Source organism: Poecilia latipinna, unplaced genomic scaffold (genome assembly GCF_001443285.1).
Source record: "Poecilia latipinna isolate Pla-1442-1.1 unplaced genomic scaffold, P_latipinna-1.0 Scaffold516, whole genome shotgun sequence".
Lineage (NCBI taxonomy): Eukaryota > Metazoa > Chordata > Actinopteri > Cyprinodontiformes > Poeciliidae > Poecilia > Poecilia latipinna.
In genome coordinates, this window is record NW_015113132.1 from 198720 (window position 1) to 218195 (window position 19476).

Consider the following 19476-nt stretch of genomic DNA (forward strand, 5'->3'; position numbering starts at 1 on the left):
GGGCCATTGTTGCAGTAGTTATGATCACAGGTTATCATTATCTGGACAAAATGAGCCAAAAGCTAATGCTAAACTTCTGTAGCTGTCTTTTTCTGCCGCAACCTTGAAATTAAGCTCTTGCTGTGGGATTTCGCAGGACCAGAGAGAATTATTCTGTTAAAGATGTTGAAAAAAAACCCTAATATTTATCCATATTTCAGTTTGAGAGCATAATCTCGCACTGAACATTTAAAATAAGAAACACAACGTCCATTTGAACATCTCTATTTACTAAGAAGAAAACACTTAAATAATTCAATAGTGGTCCAATTATTGTTACCTCTGCTCTCAATTCTTTGAAAACCCTGTTTATTCTTCTACAACATTTCACAAGTTTGTAGCATACAGAGTATGATTTTTGACCACTACTTTAAGCACAATCGCTACACATTGCCTATATTACCCACTTCAATATGCTATTCTCTTCAACTTAGCCCACATGTTTTCTTTAAAATTGAGGTCTGGGGACTCTAGAAAGACTCTGGGAAGATCAGGTTTGTGTCTGGTAAACCGCTGCTGGGTTGATTTGGCCGTAGGTTTTGCAATATTATCTTGCAAAAAAATAATAAGTCAGAGTGCATGGTATTGCATGACACCATGCACTCCAATAAGATTCCTAGGGCCTTTGGAAAAGAAAATATTCCACACATCACATGTCCTTCACCATACTGAACAGTGAGAGTGGGTTTTCAAAATTCAAGCCTTAAGTTGGAAAAGTTCTAGTTTTATTATTATTATTATTATTATTATTATTATTATTATTATTATTATTATTATTAGTAGTAGTAGTAGTAGTAGTAGTAGTAGTAGTAGTAGTATTTTAGATGCATAAAACATTCATCTGGAAAGAGGTGAAGCTGAGGAAGCCAAACAGATAAGTAGACAAGAGAGAGCACCAAAGAGTATAACTAGGAACATAAAAAGAGGTAAAAAAATAAAAATAAAATAGAGCTGCATATTAGACATTATAAAACCTGCAGTCAACCTGTCCCGTGCATAAATGTCCCCCATGGGGAATCCTCCCTCCCCCCATTTTAAAAAGTCAATTTCAGGCTCCAGTTCAATGGTAGTTATAGCCTGCAGATATGGACAGATTTGTAGACACCCTCGCAAACTTACAAAAGGAAAGCATTATAAGCAAGTATTTCAGTAACATTTCCTTGGGCATTATTATTATTCTGAATAGTTACAACTATAGCAAAAGAGGAATGTGTTTAAAACAAAAGTATTCTGACTTTTGTGCTCCACAGTTTATTATTTACCATAGGACTTTTCACCCAATTTCATGAATATTCTCAAATCAAATGATTTCTCAGTTTTCCTGCTATCTTATACTGGTGCACTGTAGAATGTTGTGATGTAAAAGATACCCACCAACACAAAACACAAACATCTTTTTTATCCTTGTTTTGTTCTTGCTTATCAGGGAAAGCAACATTAGTGCTTTAAATTAGTAAATCATAAAGAAATCTATTTTAAATGTAAAAAAAAGAAAAAGATCGACTGTCATAGTTCATCAGCGTCTATGAGTTCCGTATCGAGTCTTCTGTTATATTCGCTACATACTTTGGACTGAACTTGCAGAAGATCCACGTCAAATGAGAGCTCAATACGTTGCCTTAAATCATCCATTGAGATTAAATATTTATATGAATCTATGATTAAAACATGCAGCGCACTCAGACTTTGAGTTCTTCAGAAAGCATGATTAGACCAAAAAGTTGCGTTGAATGAGAATCCTGGATAAGGCTTTCCTCTTCCCTTCTCCGTCTGTCTTGATTTATTTGCTTCAACAGGAGTCATTAGTCCATGGTGCAAGTACTAAGGAGGAAGAGTGATTACTCTGACTGTGTGTGTGTCTGATGTGTGGGTTTGTGAATGTGTTTGAATGCAGCGTGCTTTTGTTGTAGTTTGTATGGGTCTGAAGCCACATTTATTCCCAAATGAAGCTCTGCATCTTCAGAGCTGGCCCCACGGGCTGCTGGGAGAAGACTTGGACTGAACAACACATAGGTAATATGGGGTAATTCGCAGCTCCTGGGGGGCTTTCGAAAGGCCAGAGTCATGAATATTCAAAACAATGCTCATTATTAAGAACCCTCAGCTGCTCTGTAGAATGCAGATGTCAATTCCTGGAATTTACTTACAGAGTTGGTATCGACCAGTAATGGTGTCCGTACAGGAAATCAGTGGCTTTGATCTTTTTAAATAATAAAGTATACAATCTCAATATGTCTGATAATACATCCTGTGTCATCTGACTCTAATTCTGGAAATAAAGATGCTTAGAAGACGATTAAAAAAAAAAAAAAAAGCAGGAGGGCCCCTGAAATCTGACCTTAAAATGGCTGCAACCATGGGAAGCAGACTGAGAAACGAAATCTCTAGTGCCCAAAGTGCTCTTTCAGTGCACCACAGGCTACAGACAAATTTCAAGGATGAGACAAGCAGGCGAGACCCTGCTGCTACTGCTGGACTGGATTCAGGGTGATGTATGCAACGGGGCTGCAGGGCCGGGGAGCACAACCTGTGATATTTATCTGCCCAATTAAGGCCAGCGTATCTTTGAGACGTCTGCCAGTGCTTCACCTCCTGGAAATCTGTTTCACAGCCTCTGTTGATGAGGGTTACATTGTATGATAAACACCGCCTCGAGCGCCTACTGTTCTTGGATCCACATAAAGTAGTGAGAGAACCCACGTTTCAGTTATGGTTTGCGCCTCTGACAACCAACTGTTTAACACCACAAAAAAGCCAAGGGCTCACACCACTGACTGATAAAACATCTGAATATAGATTGTTTGCACGCTAAGCCTGACTGTCACACTTTATCACATTGCAGGAAAAACCTGTGCATAGGCAATTAAAAAATAACTGCTGCGAATAATGCCTGGAGATGGGAGAAATATCATAATAAACATCAGGATCAGCATGAGCTTGAAATGCATGCTGTAAGGGCTTGTGTAGGGATGCATTAACACTTTCACCACTGTCTAAATTAAAAAAACAACAACAAAAAAAAAAAAACGGTCAAATTTACTCCCAAATCATAGAACTGATGTGAATTATAAAATATTGGAATTTTACACCAGAAAAGTTGCTGCTTAATGGTTGTTTTCCACAAGTACTGGATGGAAAATATTGGGTTTCGAAAACAAGAGGCATTTGAGTGGACAATATAAAAATAAAAGATCACTTTGACATTTTTGCTGTATATTTGTATACAGAATTCGTTTCAATTTACATAACGGACATGCATTTGAATTCTCGAAGCTTTACCTTTAAAGACCACTACAAAGGCCCAAATAAAAGCTGCCAGGTACTTCTCCACTCAAGCTGTATCTATTCCCTCTCTAGAGAAGAGAGACGTGAGAGCTGAGTGGCTGACCTTTGTCCTCACTCATTTTAATTAACCAGAGCTAATATCAGCTATATCCGTGATGAGGACACATTAGCGTGCATAAACATACCCTCAACCATGTGCAAATTTGAACGAAAATGCACACATTCAGTGCTAGATGCATGTCTAAACACATCAGAAGATTAAAAAAAAAAAAAAAAAAAAAAAAACGAGACCCAGCGTAGGATTCACAAACTCACTCACTCACTCTCTCACACAAACGTACACACACGCACACAAATGACAATGATTAGTGGCTAACTAAATGTCACTCGGCATAATAGCAAATCTGTTTCTGTAGACACACTCACATTCTCTCTACACCTTCCACTGTAATACCACTGGCACGACACATTGTTTGAATGCTAATTATTCAACTGACACTCCTGATACACAATTACTTCAGCTCTTCTCACAACACAAAAAAAGTCTTATCACACATAGACACAAGGAGTCTGTCTTTTTTTTTCCCCACTTTGATTCTAAATAAAGGCATTCTTTATCACCAGCTACACGTCTTACTTTTTTCCCCCAAAAAAATACCTCTCAGACAATAACTTAACTATTTTGTAAATGTTCTTTTCCTTGCCAAAAGAAAAAAAAAGTTGTACAATTTCAATAATCAACATAACAACTTGCATGCATTTATTGGAAGTAAAGGTCAGCCAGTAAGGAACATTTCACAACCAGCAAACAGTTTAATATACATTCTTAGCCTAACTTTCTTAGTTTTGGTGATAATTTGCATTCACATACCAATACGCATACCAGTACGCAACTTGGGGTTAATGCTTGAATCAAACCCACAATATTTTATTTATTTATTTTTTTTTTTGCAAGACAATTTACCCACTAATTCACAGTCATCCAAATTCAGTTAGATGTACCTTCCAGCCATTTCTTTTCACAACATTTATATACAACTTTAGTAAACTGTCAAAGGAACAGCAGCAACAGCCACCTTTGACAAAACGTCAGGATAAGTTTTAGTTTAAATGAAATATGGAGAATTTAACATTAAGCTTCTAAAGTGACTTGTCACCAAACTTAAATTTGTTCAACCAATATGTTCACAGTGTGGAATCGATTTTAAATTGTATGAAGTACAAGGTTGAGCTAAATTCCAATTACGCTTTAAATTTATATTATTGATGCCACTAATGCACAAGAGAAACTCTTGACTGTAAATGAGAGGGACATTACATTTTGGAGGTCTTACTTCAGTTGATCAATTCAGTGAGCTGCTTTAGAGGTAGTTGCCAGCGCTGTTGTTGGACTCTGGTGATCAAGAATCCCCCGCAATTATTATTGAAAGTGATAGAGTATGTGATTGATTAATCAGTCAGCCAATACATCAGACTTATTCTTTTTTTTTTTTTCCCCTTTGCAGAGACTCTATATCAGCGGATTATTTTTCATCAGAAGGCATCGATTGTGTCACTAGAATGTAAAACTAACATTTTTTTATTCTTCCACACAAATAGGGAAGGTGCTCTGGCCTGTCAAATGTAAAGTAATGCACTATGTTGGTGATTTGTTTCATGATTGCCTGAGGACATAAAAAACATTTCATAACATATTTATAATAAAACACTGTACTCTGCAAATAAACTCTAATCTTATCCTGCTGTTAAAGATGCACGCTAAAAGGAGCAGATTTAACTCTTCACTTATTTACAACAAATTCTCCATCTAATTTGACTCACTATTCAAACGTTGGCATAAAAGTTCCACTGTGGATTTACTCTGATCCATACAAACATCCAACACATTTTATTTCATACAGAACACCAACGTGTATACTGGGTCTATATAAAACATGTTTTTCAAAATCTGAATTGAATTTATGCCACAGAATCAATGCTTCAATGTTATTCTTAGTTTCTTTTTAGATTAACTTTTAAGCATTTTCCCGTGTGAGATTTAATCGATATACACTAATTGCTGTAAAATTTGCACAGCCTCTATGTAACTCAAAGATTGTTTGTAGTGCCCTCTCACTCCTCCCCCGCAAAAACACACACACACACACACACACACACACACACACACACACACACACACACATATATATATATATATATATATATATATATATATATACTTTCCATATTTTATAAGTTATCCTAACTCTTGTTTGCATTCCGTAACCATAAACGGTAAAAACAAATTAACGACAACCATGCAACCATTTACAAGTGGAAAAGAGGGAAAAATGCCTCTTTCCCAGTTTCTCCTCAGGACAAGATATTCTTAGATGAGAGATGCTGTGCATATTTAATGCATTATCACATTTTCAATCTTAATTAAGCTGGAGGGAGGAAAAGAATAGAAGCTGAGAGGGAAGACAGTCATGTGATGTACAGAAGGACTGCTTGGGCCTGATACCAATCTCTCATTCCTCTGTATCCTTCATCAGATAAAGCTGGGGATGGGCTGTAAATAGGTCAGTGAAAGCAGCGACGAGGATATACACATGAAGACCAGCTGTACAATATGATGAGGAAAGAAAAAAGATGAGCTATGTAAGGGGTCAGAGTATTCATTATTAAGAGTGAATAAACAGTTTGGTTTAACTGCAGACTAGACACGTGTCTAAACAATGTCAAAAACATATCAAGGAAAACATCGACTTTATTTTATTTTTATTTATTTTTTTAGGCTATTTCAGCAAACAACGGCTTTCTGCTTTCGGCGGCGATTATGTAAGAGAATTATATGTGCACAGCCATACCCCAACTTTAGAGCTTTGAAGAGCATCTGAATCAACAAAGTATTAGTGTGGTGCTGTAAGGTAAAATTACTGCAAATGGGCCATGTTTGACTAAGCTCTATTCACAGGAATTGGGTACGGTGACATAAGGTCTCGGAGGGGATAAATGTCACACTGTGACAAAATTATTCTTAGGCATTCCAGAGAAGTAACAGTCATCATCTCTAATTCAGCAGCAGGTAATTCAGGTGTTGGAAAGGGTGATGCTAACGAGGGATTCCTGTTGTGTAAGATTGCTGGAAACGAGAAACCCCATGGGATGTGATTACAGTGGGAAAAAAACCAGCTTCTTGTATCTCCATGTAAAGATTATTTTCTTATTTGAAGTTCTTGGTTATGTGAGGTTGGAGGACAAAATAAAACATTAAACGTGAACATTGTCCAAGTCATTATTATCAGTGGCTATGACGGTAAACAATAACAAAGAATTATTTATGATCTAGAAGGAGAATTTATGGACAAAAGGTTTTCAGTAGGGGCTTACGTGATAGCAAGAATGTTTTCTATAGAAAAGCAATGAAGTTATACTATTATAAAGATCTTAAAATCTTTCTTTAAAGCAACATATACAAGTGTGGAGATGGGAATGACTGGAAATAATTAGGAAAAAGCAAAGTCACAATCTTTCTCCTTATCCTAGCAAATAGAAAACATTTTAGTAATTCCAGCTGACCTAAAACAAGAAACTATAGTCTGGAATGTCAGAAAGTCAGGGGGGAAAAGCTACCTTTATAAACAGGTTGTGTAAATATCTGGTTTCCAACTGTAGAAGTCCACACTTCACCCTGTAAACCTGTTTAGTCTTGTATCTAATATCAGATTTTTGCAAATTGCGATTTGTTTTTATTGATCACCATCATCATCACTGTTGGACTTCATTTTTCTTCCCTCTTTTATTACCAGTAAAACATAAAAACATAGTTTTCTGCAAAAGTCTACCCTTTATATTTTTGATGATCCATGCTACTCCATGATTATTATGCAATTTAAAACGTTTTTTCTAAAGTATATTTTGACTAACTTTTAAGAACAAGATAAGATATGACTTCCAGATCAGAATAATCACTCAGTGGATCAGGGAGTCAAAGATCCTGTCATCCAGCTGAAATAGGTTGAGACCCTGGCATTTTCTTACGTATACAGTAATCCGTTCTTGTTCCCATTTTCCAAGATACTCCTCACGATGCACAACCTTGCAAAGCAAAAAGTGCCAAAACCTTTAATAGCGTGAAATCCTTTCACAACAACTGTAACATTTGTCGTATCATAGTATTAATAGATGGTGTGTGCTTGGACTGAAAAGCCCAGATTAAAGTGCCAGCTCATTTTCCTTTCTTTTCCAGCAGATAAAAAAAAAAAAAAGTGGATACTCCCAGAAGCCTCTGCAACATAACAGAGCTGCTCCCTCTGCTACATCTCATCTGTAAAGTAATCCTTGTGTTCTCCATGAGTGGGCTTAAGCATGTGTACACAAGTGCCACACTGTGACAGGTAATGTTTCAGAAACACGACTGGCTTTTGACAAAGCAAATAAGCAAACGTGCCTTTAAGTGTGATTCTATGGAGATGCCATGTGAGCACAAACAAGGGAGAATGCTACATTTATGATTCAGAGTGAGTGGAAGTAAAATTTAACTACCTCAAAGGCTGTCAGAAACCTGACTAAAGACATCTATCATGTAAAGTGTACCATCTGTATTTCACATGCTTCCTGCCTACAGATTCCACTCCAGTACACAGCTCTGTCTAAACGACTGGCGTCTTATACCTGACGTCTTAGATGCAGAACTTCTGCAAAACAACTGAAAAAAGCCTGATTTCAGAATTGAAGTAGCCTCTTGGATGAGAGGAAGAACATCGTCAGGATAACAAAATAAATCTACTTACTGTCATTTAAAACCCTCAAAGTTCATACATAAAATGTTCACTATTTTCTACATTACTCTATATTTCTTTATGCAGAAATTGGGGCTGAAAGGCAATTCATGATTTTCTACAGCTAGAATTCAGATTTTTTTTTGTCCGTCTTATGACTGGGAGTACTGGAAAAATCTGCCTTCCCAGTTTGCACTTTAACAAGCCGAGTATCACCTTGTTATGCTGACAGCAGAATGGTTAAAAAATAGTCTGTATTATAAACAATTAAAAATGAAAATACAACTAAACTTGGCAGTAATTAATTTTATATTTTTAAATCTATAAAAATAAAACATTCTAATATGTATTTAAAACATTGCTGTATTTATGACACCCAATATGTAATATTTTAGAAGTAGTTAGTTTAGCTCTTGGTTTTTTGATATCACGTTGCACTTTTTATAAATTGTTGTATAAATGCAATTGTAAATTATATTTTACTGAGTAGTGCATGGTGGTTGAAAAAAAAAGACTAAAATAAATATGAAGCTAAAGGTGAAATATTGAAATATTTTTGCTTTATTTATCCAAACTGTGATTTGTTTTTTTGGGTTTTTTTTTTTTTCTTTTTTCTTTGTTGCAAGAATAACTTACCAACATCACAAACTAAAACTACCCTTTTGAGAAAAACAATTGGTATTCACAGGGCAAACCTCGTGCCAGATCCTTGTCGCTGGGTCACAATAATCAGGAGCGCAGCCATTGCAAAACATAATACACAGCTGACAGCTGGCACATTCGCTTCTGTTTGATTGGGACCATATGGGCAGCGGTGAGGGGCTGACATGACCTGAAAAACCCCTGGTAGGATTTAAATTACAGGGCGTTCTTCAGAAAGCCAACACCCCCAAAAACACGATGGCCCTGGAGTGACCACTGCTGCTTGCCAAACAGCTTAATCAGGTTTATCACAACAACATTTGGAGGCATGGAGCACCTGTAAAGTCTGAGTGCAGCACAGTAAAAAGCAAGCTGGACCTTATATCGGCACCGTGTGTCTAAATACAGTGGGTAGGTTTTGTAAGAGCTGAAACACAATAGTTTAGACTGCGGGCGTTCTAATGTAGATGTCCAGCAATTATCCTAGCCATTAAAGGTTAAGTTTCTATCAGTGCCCACTCTCAGTCTGATACTTTCATTGTCCTACAGCTCATGAAATGAAAATACTGAAAAAGAAATGTATTGTTACCCAAAGTAAAGTCCTGATGAGCTAAAAGGTTGTGATAAAAAATAATCAAAATACTAATAATAATTAGTACTAAAAATATATATATTTAAGATGCTCATTTATACCAAAATCAATACAGACTGAGTCATTATCATGTCCCTGAGCTGGCTCACAATTTTACACAGCAACACTGCAGACACACAGGCACTTAGCCCCTTAACTACCTTACAGGAGATTTCCTGATCAATGATAACTGATTAATGAGTTGGTCTAAAGTTGATTGACCTTATTGATCGACTAACAATTAAAGCAATCATTTTCTTAAAAACCTGAGTTCTTTATAGTATTAAACAGGTCAACTGTTGTCCCATACATCGAAGGCCAAAGTTTCCATATGAATTAAAAGAAGAAGCGGCACATAATTGTGTTTCAACATATTTTTGGTGTAAGATGTATTGCATACTGACTGAATAAACAGAAAATAGTGTTTTTCTCAGATTATTAAACGTAGACATAGTTATAAAATGCAACAAAACGGGAACTTTTATTGCTGACTAAAAAAAAAATGAAAATACTAAAATATATGAAACACCTAATTCAGAAACTGAACAGAGTGTTGTTTAGGATCACAGACTGTACTTGCCACTCTGTGTCAAAGAAGTGGAAAGTAGTCCCTGTGAGATAGCTCGATCTGCAATAGGTGGTGAGAGCAACACTTTGAGCTGTTAGTTGTGCTCCTTCTTGTTGTAGCGCGCCTCTAAGCAGGTGGTTATGATTCCTCTGGAAGGAATGTTAAAACTTGGCTCCAAGAAGTGCATTAGCTCACGACAGCCTTAAAATCAGCCGAGTTTATTGACATCATGTTCTAATGTTTCCATGTAATAATGCTCTCCACTTTTCCGTCATCACATTCTCACCTTCGCACCGCATCAGAAATTTTTGACCGAAAAGTCGACGCAGCACAGCTAAATGAGCACCATTAAGGTGAAACTCAAGAGTTTACATTTCAAAACAGTCCATTTTGGATCTCACACCTGCCGCCGTTTGGACCGTTTCACTTGTATGTTCGGGGGCCATTCAAATGATTCAAAATCCCTCACTTGTCCATGTTGCTACATTTATGGTGTAGTACAGTTCAAAACTAATAGCAGCATAGTAGCTTTGGTGAAAAGACACCAGTTTATACTGGTTTCTGTTTCAAACTGCCCTGAAGTAAAACTTAAAATCAGATTGATGAGCGGCCGGACGTTCATCTGCAACATGCCTTTCCATATCAATCAATGTTACCTTTCACCTTGACATTACTCTGTATCAGAGTCTGCTCCTTCTAGCCTAAGGGTATTTGTTGGGCTGAAAGCCCTACCCCAAGCCCAGAGGGAGCCCCAGTCAAGTCCCTGTTAAGTTCAGGAAGTGGCAAGTTAATGTGCTATTGGGTTTGACACATACTTGCTCTCCCACTTTTGGTCTGATTTTTTAAACAGAGGCTACTGTAACTATAACGTTGAAGTGGCACTCTAAAGAGCCAGCGGGTGCAATTAGAGTTCTGTTTTTGTTGAACAAGCAAAGGTACCCTTGCAGCCCATAATGAGAAAAAATAAATAAATAAAATAAAGTATACTTTCTTGGACCACATTTTTGCTTGAATGCAGCACACATTTAGATGTTGCATTGCATTTTAAATTCCATAAATTCTTCACAAATATCTCCACGTCAGATTTTCTAAAATTCTGAAAGATACTAAGTTGGGTATCCATGTTTAAAATCATATTTCTGATGCTACCCAAACTGTAGTCTGGAAAATCTTGATATTGGAGATCTTAAACAAGCAACTGAAACGGTTGGTCAAAAAAAAAAATAAGTAAATTTAGTTATAGCATCAGCTAGGCCTAAAAAGGTTGTTGACAGCTAAAACAAAATACTGCATTACTTCTCCTACAAACATAGTTCCTAAAAAAATTTCATGTTAAAAGTCCATATGTTTCACAACTGAAATGTGCAGATTTTTCAGCATTTTTAATGCATTTCATGTTATTCTTTAGGTTACTTGAGGTTGCATGGACTGCCAGGTGTGGTCTACAAGAAGCCAGGCTTGTTTCAGCCAGAAACCTGCTATGTTCTTTGAGCCATCCCTCATCTGTTTTCATGAGGTGGCACGGTGAATTGACCTGCCGAGGCAGGCCACTGCCATCAGAGTGAGGTTGTGCACAGTCTTGTGTCAGTAATGTGTCATTTGTATCATCCACGTGGATGCCAAGAGCTACAAGAAAATTTCAATCGGAACAAGATAATGAAAGGTTTTCACTTCAGCTGTCATCTCCACCTGAATACATAAGCCTCAATTTTAAAACTGCTGAGGCAAAGAAGCAACAGAAAAACAAAAACAAAAAAAAAACAGGAATGCATTCTGCTTTTTACTCATGTTTGGCCCTTTGTTGGCACTTTCTAAGAAGCAGTAAATACCACAGAAGAAAAGTGATTTGTTTCAACAATAGTTTCACACTGGATGAAAGGCTTCCACTGAAATTATGTCATTTGCCATAAAGAATACTAAGCCAAATATATTTACAAAGATTTACACCAAACAAAACTAACTGCTGGTACAGTATAATCACACAACGAAGATGGATTTCACAACCGAACATATGCTGCAACAGAGCAGCCAGCTGGACGCCTGTTTACATCACACAACACTGCTGACATTTCTTCAAGATGCAAACCCGACCCTTACACCTTGGATTAATACAATGTTATTTTAATGTCGTGTTTCTTTGCAGAGTTACACTAAGCTTGGCTTCTCTTGAGTAAATGAAGTATAACTCATGCGACTGAGCAGTGAATTTGAGCCATCAAACTGTGCTGTGAAAAAAACAAACAAAGTGAAATTACAAAAATGTGTTTTGTGTACTGTGAAATAAACAGTGGGACCTAAAAAAAAGTGCTTTCCTTTGACAGATTGTCAGGAAATCTTTCAAAGAAAGAAAAAAAAAAACCTATTAAAGAGACAGAACAAGGAAGACGATTGATTTTTATGGATTCTAGCTTATAGCGCTCTCTACCGACACACAAGCTCAGTCATAACACCGTTTATAGCATGTTGATGATAGTGCAACACACAGGTCTGAAGTCATATGAATCACATCTTTCTGAGGTACCTGCTGTGACAAAACCCAGGGAGGTCTGATTAAAGCTGCAGTCTGCCTCCAGTCATTTAAACCAGCAAGCCTCTACTTTATATGGTGTAGCCTAAAGGCACCATGTCAGTTTGCTTTCTTCTGCGGCAACTCTTCTATGCAACAAATAAGGTGTTAAAATGGAAACAGGACATAGGGCAGGAATAATAAAAAGAAGCACATCCTTCAAAACACACACACACACACACACACACACAAATAGCAGACATGCAGACAACTGAATTCCAACATCGTAGATCAAGAGAAGAAATGTCTGCTTTCAGAAGATACACAACAGCAGAGGACTAGAGGCTATCCTCTATGTACCTTTTACGATGAGGTTGAGTAGCTTCGGCCGTGGGTTGCGTTCGCTCTGAATCGAACATGTGTATTGGCCATCATCAGTAACATCCACTTTCTGTATCTGAAGGCTGTACTCGTGTTTGTCTCCAACACTGGACACTATGGACACACGTGGATCCACAGACCACTTGTCGTCCCCTGCGAAAATGATGCTTGAGCGGTTCAGCCAGGCTCCTTTAGAGATCCCATCCAACAGGTAGCACCTGGATTGAGAGAAATAAATAAAACTTAATCTTTTTTTTTTTCTTTCTTTGTTTCACAATTTTTGAAGTTAAAACTACAGTTTATCCTTTTGACGCGTGCAATTTGTTTGTTTGCATGTTATCAATTATTACACACCACGCTCTCTGTGATACGACATCATTCTATGGTGAAGTTTTTCAGATAAAGTGAAAGAAAAAGCTAAATAATGGTTAGTCATGGGGAAAATCCCTGCTAGAAATACTAGACTTGTAACTGGAGCACAGCTTGATCTTCCAGCAGGACAGCAATCCCAATCAAACAGCCAGTCCTAAAATGACATGCTGTAGCTCAAATAATCTGAATCCAGCCTAAATTTGAGTCAAAATCAGTGAAAAGTGATTTCTTTTTATAGATATGAGTGAAATTAGCAAAACTGCTTTTTCTCTAGAAATACAAATATGGTGCCGATAGACCATAAAACACTAAACGTTGCACACATTCCACTGAAGTGAGTGGTTGTTGCCCGTCGAAATATGGACAGGTTCAAATTGTATGAATAATTTTGCACGGCCTATTTACAAATAAAACTCCATCCATCCATCATCTGAACACAATTATCCTGATGGGAACTGATGCCTATGTCCGGTGACCATCGGTCAAGAGGAGGGGTATGTCCTGAACAGGCCACCAATTCATGACAGGGCTACACAGAGACCTGTAATGGACTGTGTGTTCATCACAGGATACAAGATGACCTGTAATGGACACAAGATGTCAAAAAGTGACTGGAGTTTATGGAACATAATTTCTCTAAATTAAAACACATGTGTAGGATCTTTAAAGCTTAGGACAATAACTTGTTAGTAAATTTGGTTTTGATAAAATAACTTATTAGTTGTGATAGATTATTATTCATTATTTTTCTTTTGATAATTATTAATAACCCTCAATAACTCAGATTATTAAGGAGATTTCTATGTCTTATGTGAGAAATGTGACAGAGAATGTTCCCTTAGTTTTAACATAAATTTAAACCTCTGACATGTTTGAAGGCTCACTGGACCTTCAGGTGATTTATCATTCATTTTCTGTATTATTATGAAATTATAAGAAATTCACAAGACAGTAAGGTGTAATATTTATTCTTTTTTTTTTTCTTTTTGAAAAATGCCCACACCAGTGATCATATTTTTTTCCCACTTCAGAGAAATAAAGAAAATTGCTATGCACAACAAACAGGCATTTAGAAAATATTAAAAGGCAGCATGACAAATTGTTAATATTAGTAAATATAATTATTCAAATCACATAATGGGTTCAGACAGAGAAAAAAAATAACCCAATGTAGAATAAAATGTGACCCTCACAGCAGTGTTAGCAGCTGGAGAAAGACAAACTTCTGCAGGGAAGGCACTGCTATTTCCAGAGCAGCAAAGCAAAAACTGCCTCATGCCACACCAACACAAAGTTTCTGTTGCTTTCCATATTTCTTCATGATGTACACTCGCACATCATTGCTGTTAGCTCCTCTCAGAAAACTGCTATGCAAAACACTTCAGGAATTGAGATATTTATGTCAGCTCCACTTAGTTTTTTTAGGCCACAAGCAAAGAAAACATGGCAATAGGGTATTCGTATGAAAACATGGCTGGCCAAAGTTTTTGTGTACATTCTGAGTTTTGAACAAGTATGTCTCTAACTTGCGACAGCATACAGTATGAAATATGAAACCTTTTAGAGCTCTGCAAAGTTTCAGCCTAACTATGCAACTGCTGTGTTATCTATAGAAGCTACTGAATAAATTGGACAATCTGTTAAACATTGAACCTCTTCGGTCAATATACATTTGTTTTGTTAGACATTTCAGAATGGTATGAACTGAAGAAATCCAATGATACTCCATGACAAATACTGTGATAATGAGCAGTAAAAAGGCAATCAAGTTTGGCTCTAAAGCTATTGTTGACATGCCAAGCAGGACTGTCGGCAGTGGTGGAAAAGCCACCAAGGAAATCGGTTTGGCACAATAACAAAGCACCAACTCCATCTGCCAAAAAAGCATCTGTCAGGAAGAAGGATAGAGGACAATAGTCTATGTAGCTGACTTCTCCCCAGAGAGCATAGACAATGGACAGGTAGAAAAATTAAATGAAAGTTTAAGTCAGGAACAGAAACGCAGAGACTTATACATCCCTTGAGCTAAGGTTTCCTTCTCCTTAAGGCAACTTTTTTTTTTTAATCTGTTCTAAAATGTTGAATACAATGTGCTTGATATTTAACCTATGACAGAGTTTAGAAGATACAAATAAGAAAATTAGTGCGACTTGCAATCTGTTATGGTCGGTGACCAGTCTAATAAGTTAAAACATTACAGGCCAATAACATTAGCATTTTATCTGAATTCAAACGCTTAAGGAAAATTTTTATTGTCAAAAAAGACTAAGCGTCAAATCATTCACCCCCCTGCCAAATTAAAGTTTTAAGCTAACTATTTTTGAATACATTTTTTTTTTTCTGATTCCAAGTAATAAACATGTTTTGAGTGGCAAAAGCAGAGCAAAAACTGGAATCTCACACAGAATCCATGGCAGCAGCAACATTTAAGGCCGACTTTCAAACCTCAAAGACTATACCATGTAGCATTATAAAAAGTATGTGATTGATGTGATGACAATATTTTCCACATATTTTAATTTTGCAATTAAGTGTTTTCCTGCTTTTAAGTAGTACTTGGATCACCACACATCCCGGTGAGGTTTGCCACCCATACTTCCGGCCACACATCTTCAGTGACTCAGAATTTAAAAGGCAGTTGAGGGAGCAAGACAAAGTAAAAAAGTACATTGACCTCTGTTCAGCACAAAGCCCGACAAGAATAACTTTTCAACAACTTGCTGGGCTGTCATCACTATATTATTACTGTAAGTATAAAATACATTTTCTCCATTTGTCTCGTTTGATTCCACCTGATTTCTCTGCCTGCTTTTCAGAGTGCACTTCTTTAAAAGCCAATACGTTCTCTGACTAAGGTTTAAGGGTAACTGTTAAAAACTACTTTTTGTTCAAAAGAAAGCTAGAGCAGTAGTGAGCCTAAATACATGACAGGTATTTGGAGAGAAGTGTTGATAATTAAACTTATCAAGTTTGAGTAACCCATTCAATTCAAATGTATTCAAACTATGCCAAACTTTTCAAACAAGATGGTTAAATAACTTGCTCTTTGCTGTTGCTTTTCTGTAGTTTTGAAAAGCATTTATGAACCAACTTTCAGGGACACATTTGTCAGATACAACATTTGAAGAATCTTTCCTTGATGTTCTCTTACTGAGTTAGCACTTCTGGTCCATTAATTTCTGAAAGTTTCTCACCATGGAGCCATGCTGATGGCTGTATTTAAACAGCCAGTCACAGTCCACCAAACCAGGCAAAAACACACATTTTACTTAGAGCAGTATGATGCTAGCACTGCTAGCTGAGGCTGAAATGATCATCTGTGTAAAATCTTAGAGCAAAATCTGGCCCAAAGCTCACTCTAATCCATATAACAACAATTGTCGATGTTGCACTACATGCTTGGACCAACTTATGTTGGATGTAATATGAAATGAAGAAGTGCCAAATCTTTAACATGAGTGAAAACAACAAGCATATACTACCCCAATTACCAAGCATAAAAAACTTTTTACAAAAATTAGATTGATTTTTTAGCTTTGCTGTCCTAATACTGACTTAGCATAAAAAGGGATTTCCAGGAACACAGATACAGTTTTGCATATCAAAGGTCACACTGCAGCACTCAGGCCACCTTGAGTTACAGGCTAGTGTCCCATAAACATCTACATACCTTATTTTATAATCATGTGATCTGTAATAATACAAATTAAAGCTCTAGCAAACTGTGTCTTACTGTAGAATATCTTTTCAAATCATCACTTGTCCAAACAAACTCAGTGAGTTGTTTAATTTCCCGCTATTAGCCTGACAGGTGTGTATATCTTTGTAAAGTTCTGTTTAGCTTAATTTATTTAAAAGCAATTATCTCATTTACATGCACATTTCTTAGAATCTGCATCTGCTACCTTTCACAACTGTAAAGCTCTTTACCTTGTATATTTGATTGTACTTTATAGTCTAAGTCTTCTTTTTATGTGTACAATGTTTACATTTATCTGAATTTGTGTGCTTCAGTTTGACTGGTACTTTGCTGCTCATACAATGAATTTACTTTTCTAAAGTCGCCACAATACTTGATTTTTTCTATACTGGAAAAACATAAGGTACTGACATGTATTTATTATTCTGTCCTGCCTCAGCTATTCAAACGTAGTGGAGTTTAGCTTGAAACCAAGTGCATGATTGCCTCAGTGATACAAAACAGCACATAATTCAATTTGGAAAATTGCCCTTAGAAATGTCAATAATACTAGTTTAATATAAAATATTAACAGAAAATTAATGGGATTTTTTTTATTATTTGTATTTTTCTTTTATGTTTGATTCTTCTGTTGACATTTTCTGTTAACAGAAAATGTCAACAGAAGTAGCAGTTCTTCTTGTAGCTAGAAATAAAATTAAAACCAAAATCACATTTCCAAAACGTAACATTTACTATTGCCACCACAAAAATAAGCATATTATAGTTTCAAAGCACAGTCCTGCCATCAGGTAAGTCTTTTTCAGCCACTTTCTCTGGGGGTTTCCCTTTGGTCATGCATAGCAGCACAGAACCGATAACTTTGGTGGCCTTTGCTTTCATCAATCTCTTTCAGGAGCTTCTGTCTTGAATAAATTCTGCCCAATTAGTCCTCAGGCATCGACGTTTCCATTCTGCAGCATGCACCAATTATTACTTTTATTCATCCCTGCTTCATGTGAGTGAATGCTCAGGCACCGGGCTTACAACAAGACATTTTCTTCAAAACTTAAATACATACAATATATTAGACTTTGGACCAGAGATCAGGACGTGATTACACTAAAATGATGGAGAGAAAAAGTCATAAGATGGTATTAAAATGCCTTATATGAATATCTAATGAGTACAAACCATTAATTACAGTACAACAGCAGGTAAGAGGTACACACTGTAATCCGTTTAGCCAAACTCGCTGAATCTCTTTGATTGGATGCCATTTTTTAACACTCGGAGTAATCTGACCCAGATTCCTACCTGAATAAAACTGTTTTTTTTTTTTTTTTTGATTCTTGAGGAATAAATATCCTTCTGGCACCAACCTCAAATATATCCACTTGTAAACAGATTTCTCATGTTTCACAGTCTCGTAGTTTGCAGTCAGCAGTATTTTCCTAAGACAACTGGCAGAGTAAATGACTGTATTTAAGGAGAGGTCTCTAGGTTTTATTAGGTGTCCTGCTATGTACCAGTTATCCAGGTACATAACCAGTACCGTTTAAACCTCAAAAGTATACTTTATGAATCTCGAGTTTAAGGAAAACAAATATTAGAATTATGCCTAGCTCAGATTTGTAAGAAATACATGCATGTTATCATAATGTATTTTCACAGCAGTAGAACCAGTGTTTGTTTAATTAAAAATAAATTAGGTAATGTTACTTTTTTTTGCTTAATAAATAAAAAAATAAAGTAATCTAAGGTTTTATACAGTTAAAAAACTGTTTGGCTAATGACACTAGCATGTGGTGGTTTGTTTGTTTTGTGTCAAGATCCTAATTTCATAACGTAATTGTAAAAAAAAAAAAAAAAGAACTTAATTACATCAAGACCAGTTTCATGTATAGTCTGAACAGCCATTAGTTTATGGAAGAAATACTCAAATTTTACACCTTTAAAGAGAAATGGCCCATTCCATCTTGGGCATTTTACACATAAAAGGTGACTGCACCCCTCTCTTCACAGCTTACGGAGCCAGTTGCTGCCCTGGAGCGCAATGAATCATCAAATGAGAAAATGCATTTCACATTGACTGACTGGATGTTAAAGCACAAGTGAAAGGAGACCAGGAGTGATCAGTCTTTAAAAAAAAGTCCTTTTATTCAGTGAAATGAGCAAAACGGATATATTTTTGCCAAGAACGTAATTTTAACACAAAAAAATGGGGGGGGGGATAAATATATTAATATTTCATATCAATAGATTAGCTTGAATCATTTGATTATTGACAAATCAGTTAATCTTCCAAATGTGAACACCAGGCTCTCTTGTCTTGCCCTTTTTAAAGAAGTGGAAATACATTAAATTTCCACATTTTCAATTAAAGACTATTGCAATGTGATGGAAGTTCCTAATCACTGGTCAAATTATAAACATATAGCTACATTTATTTTAAAACAATTGTTAAGGGGGTCATTTTCTTCATCACAGATTGAATAAATATTCTCATTTTTCAGATTAGATTAGATTATGTCCCAGTTTCCTAAAAAATAAATACATAAAGATTAATGTCTTTGACAGTGGTGGGAAGTAACGAAGTACAAGTACACT

General features: G+C 36.3%; 1 protein-coding gene across 2 annotated transcripts in view; it reads right to left on the minus strand.

Moving 5' to 3' along the window:
• Positions 1-19476, minus strand: part of negr1 (neuronal growth regulator 1) — a 185419-nt gene that overhangs the window by 99876 nt on the left and 66067 nt on the right. For both annotated transcript variants that reach the window (XM_015040552.1, XM_015040553.1), the window contains exon 2: positions 12795-13033. In XM_015040552.1, the coding sequence (XP_014896038.1) occupies positions 12795-13033 (239 nt within the window). The remainder of the gene's footprint in view (positions 1-12794; positions 13034-19476) is intronic.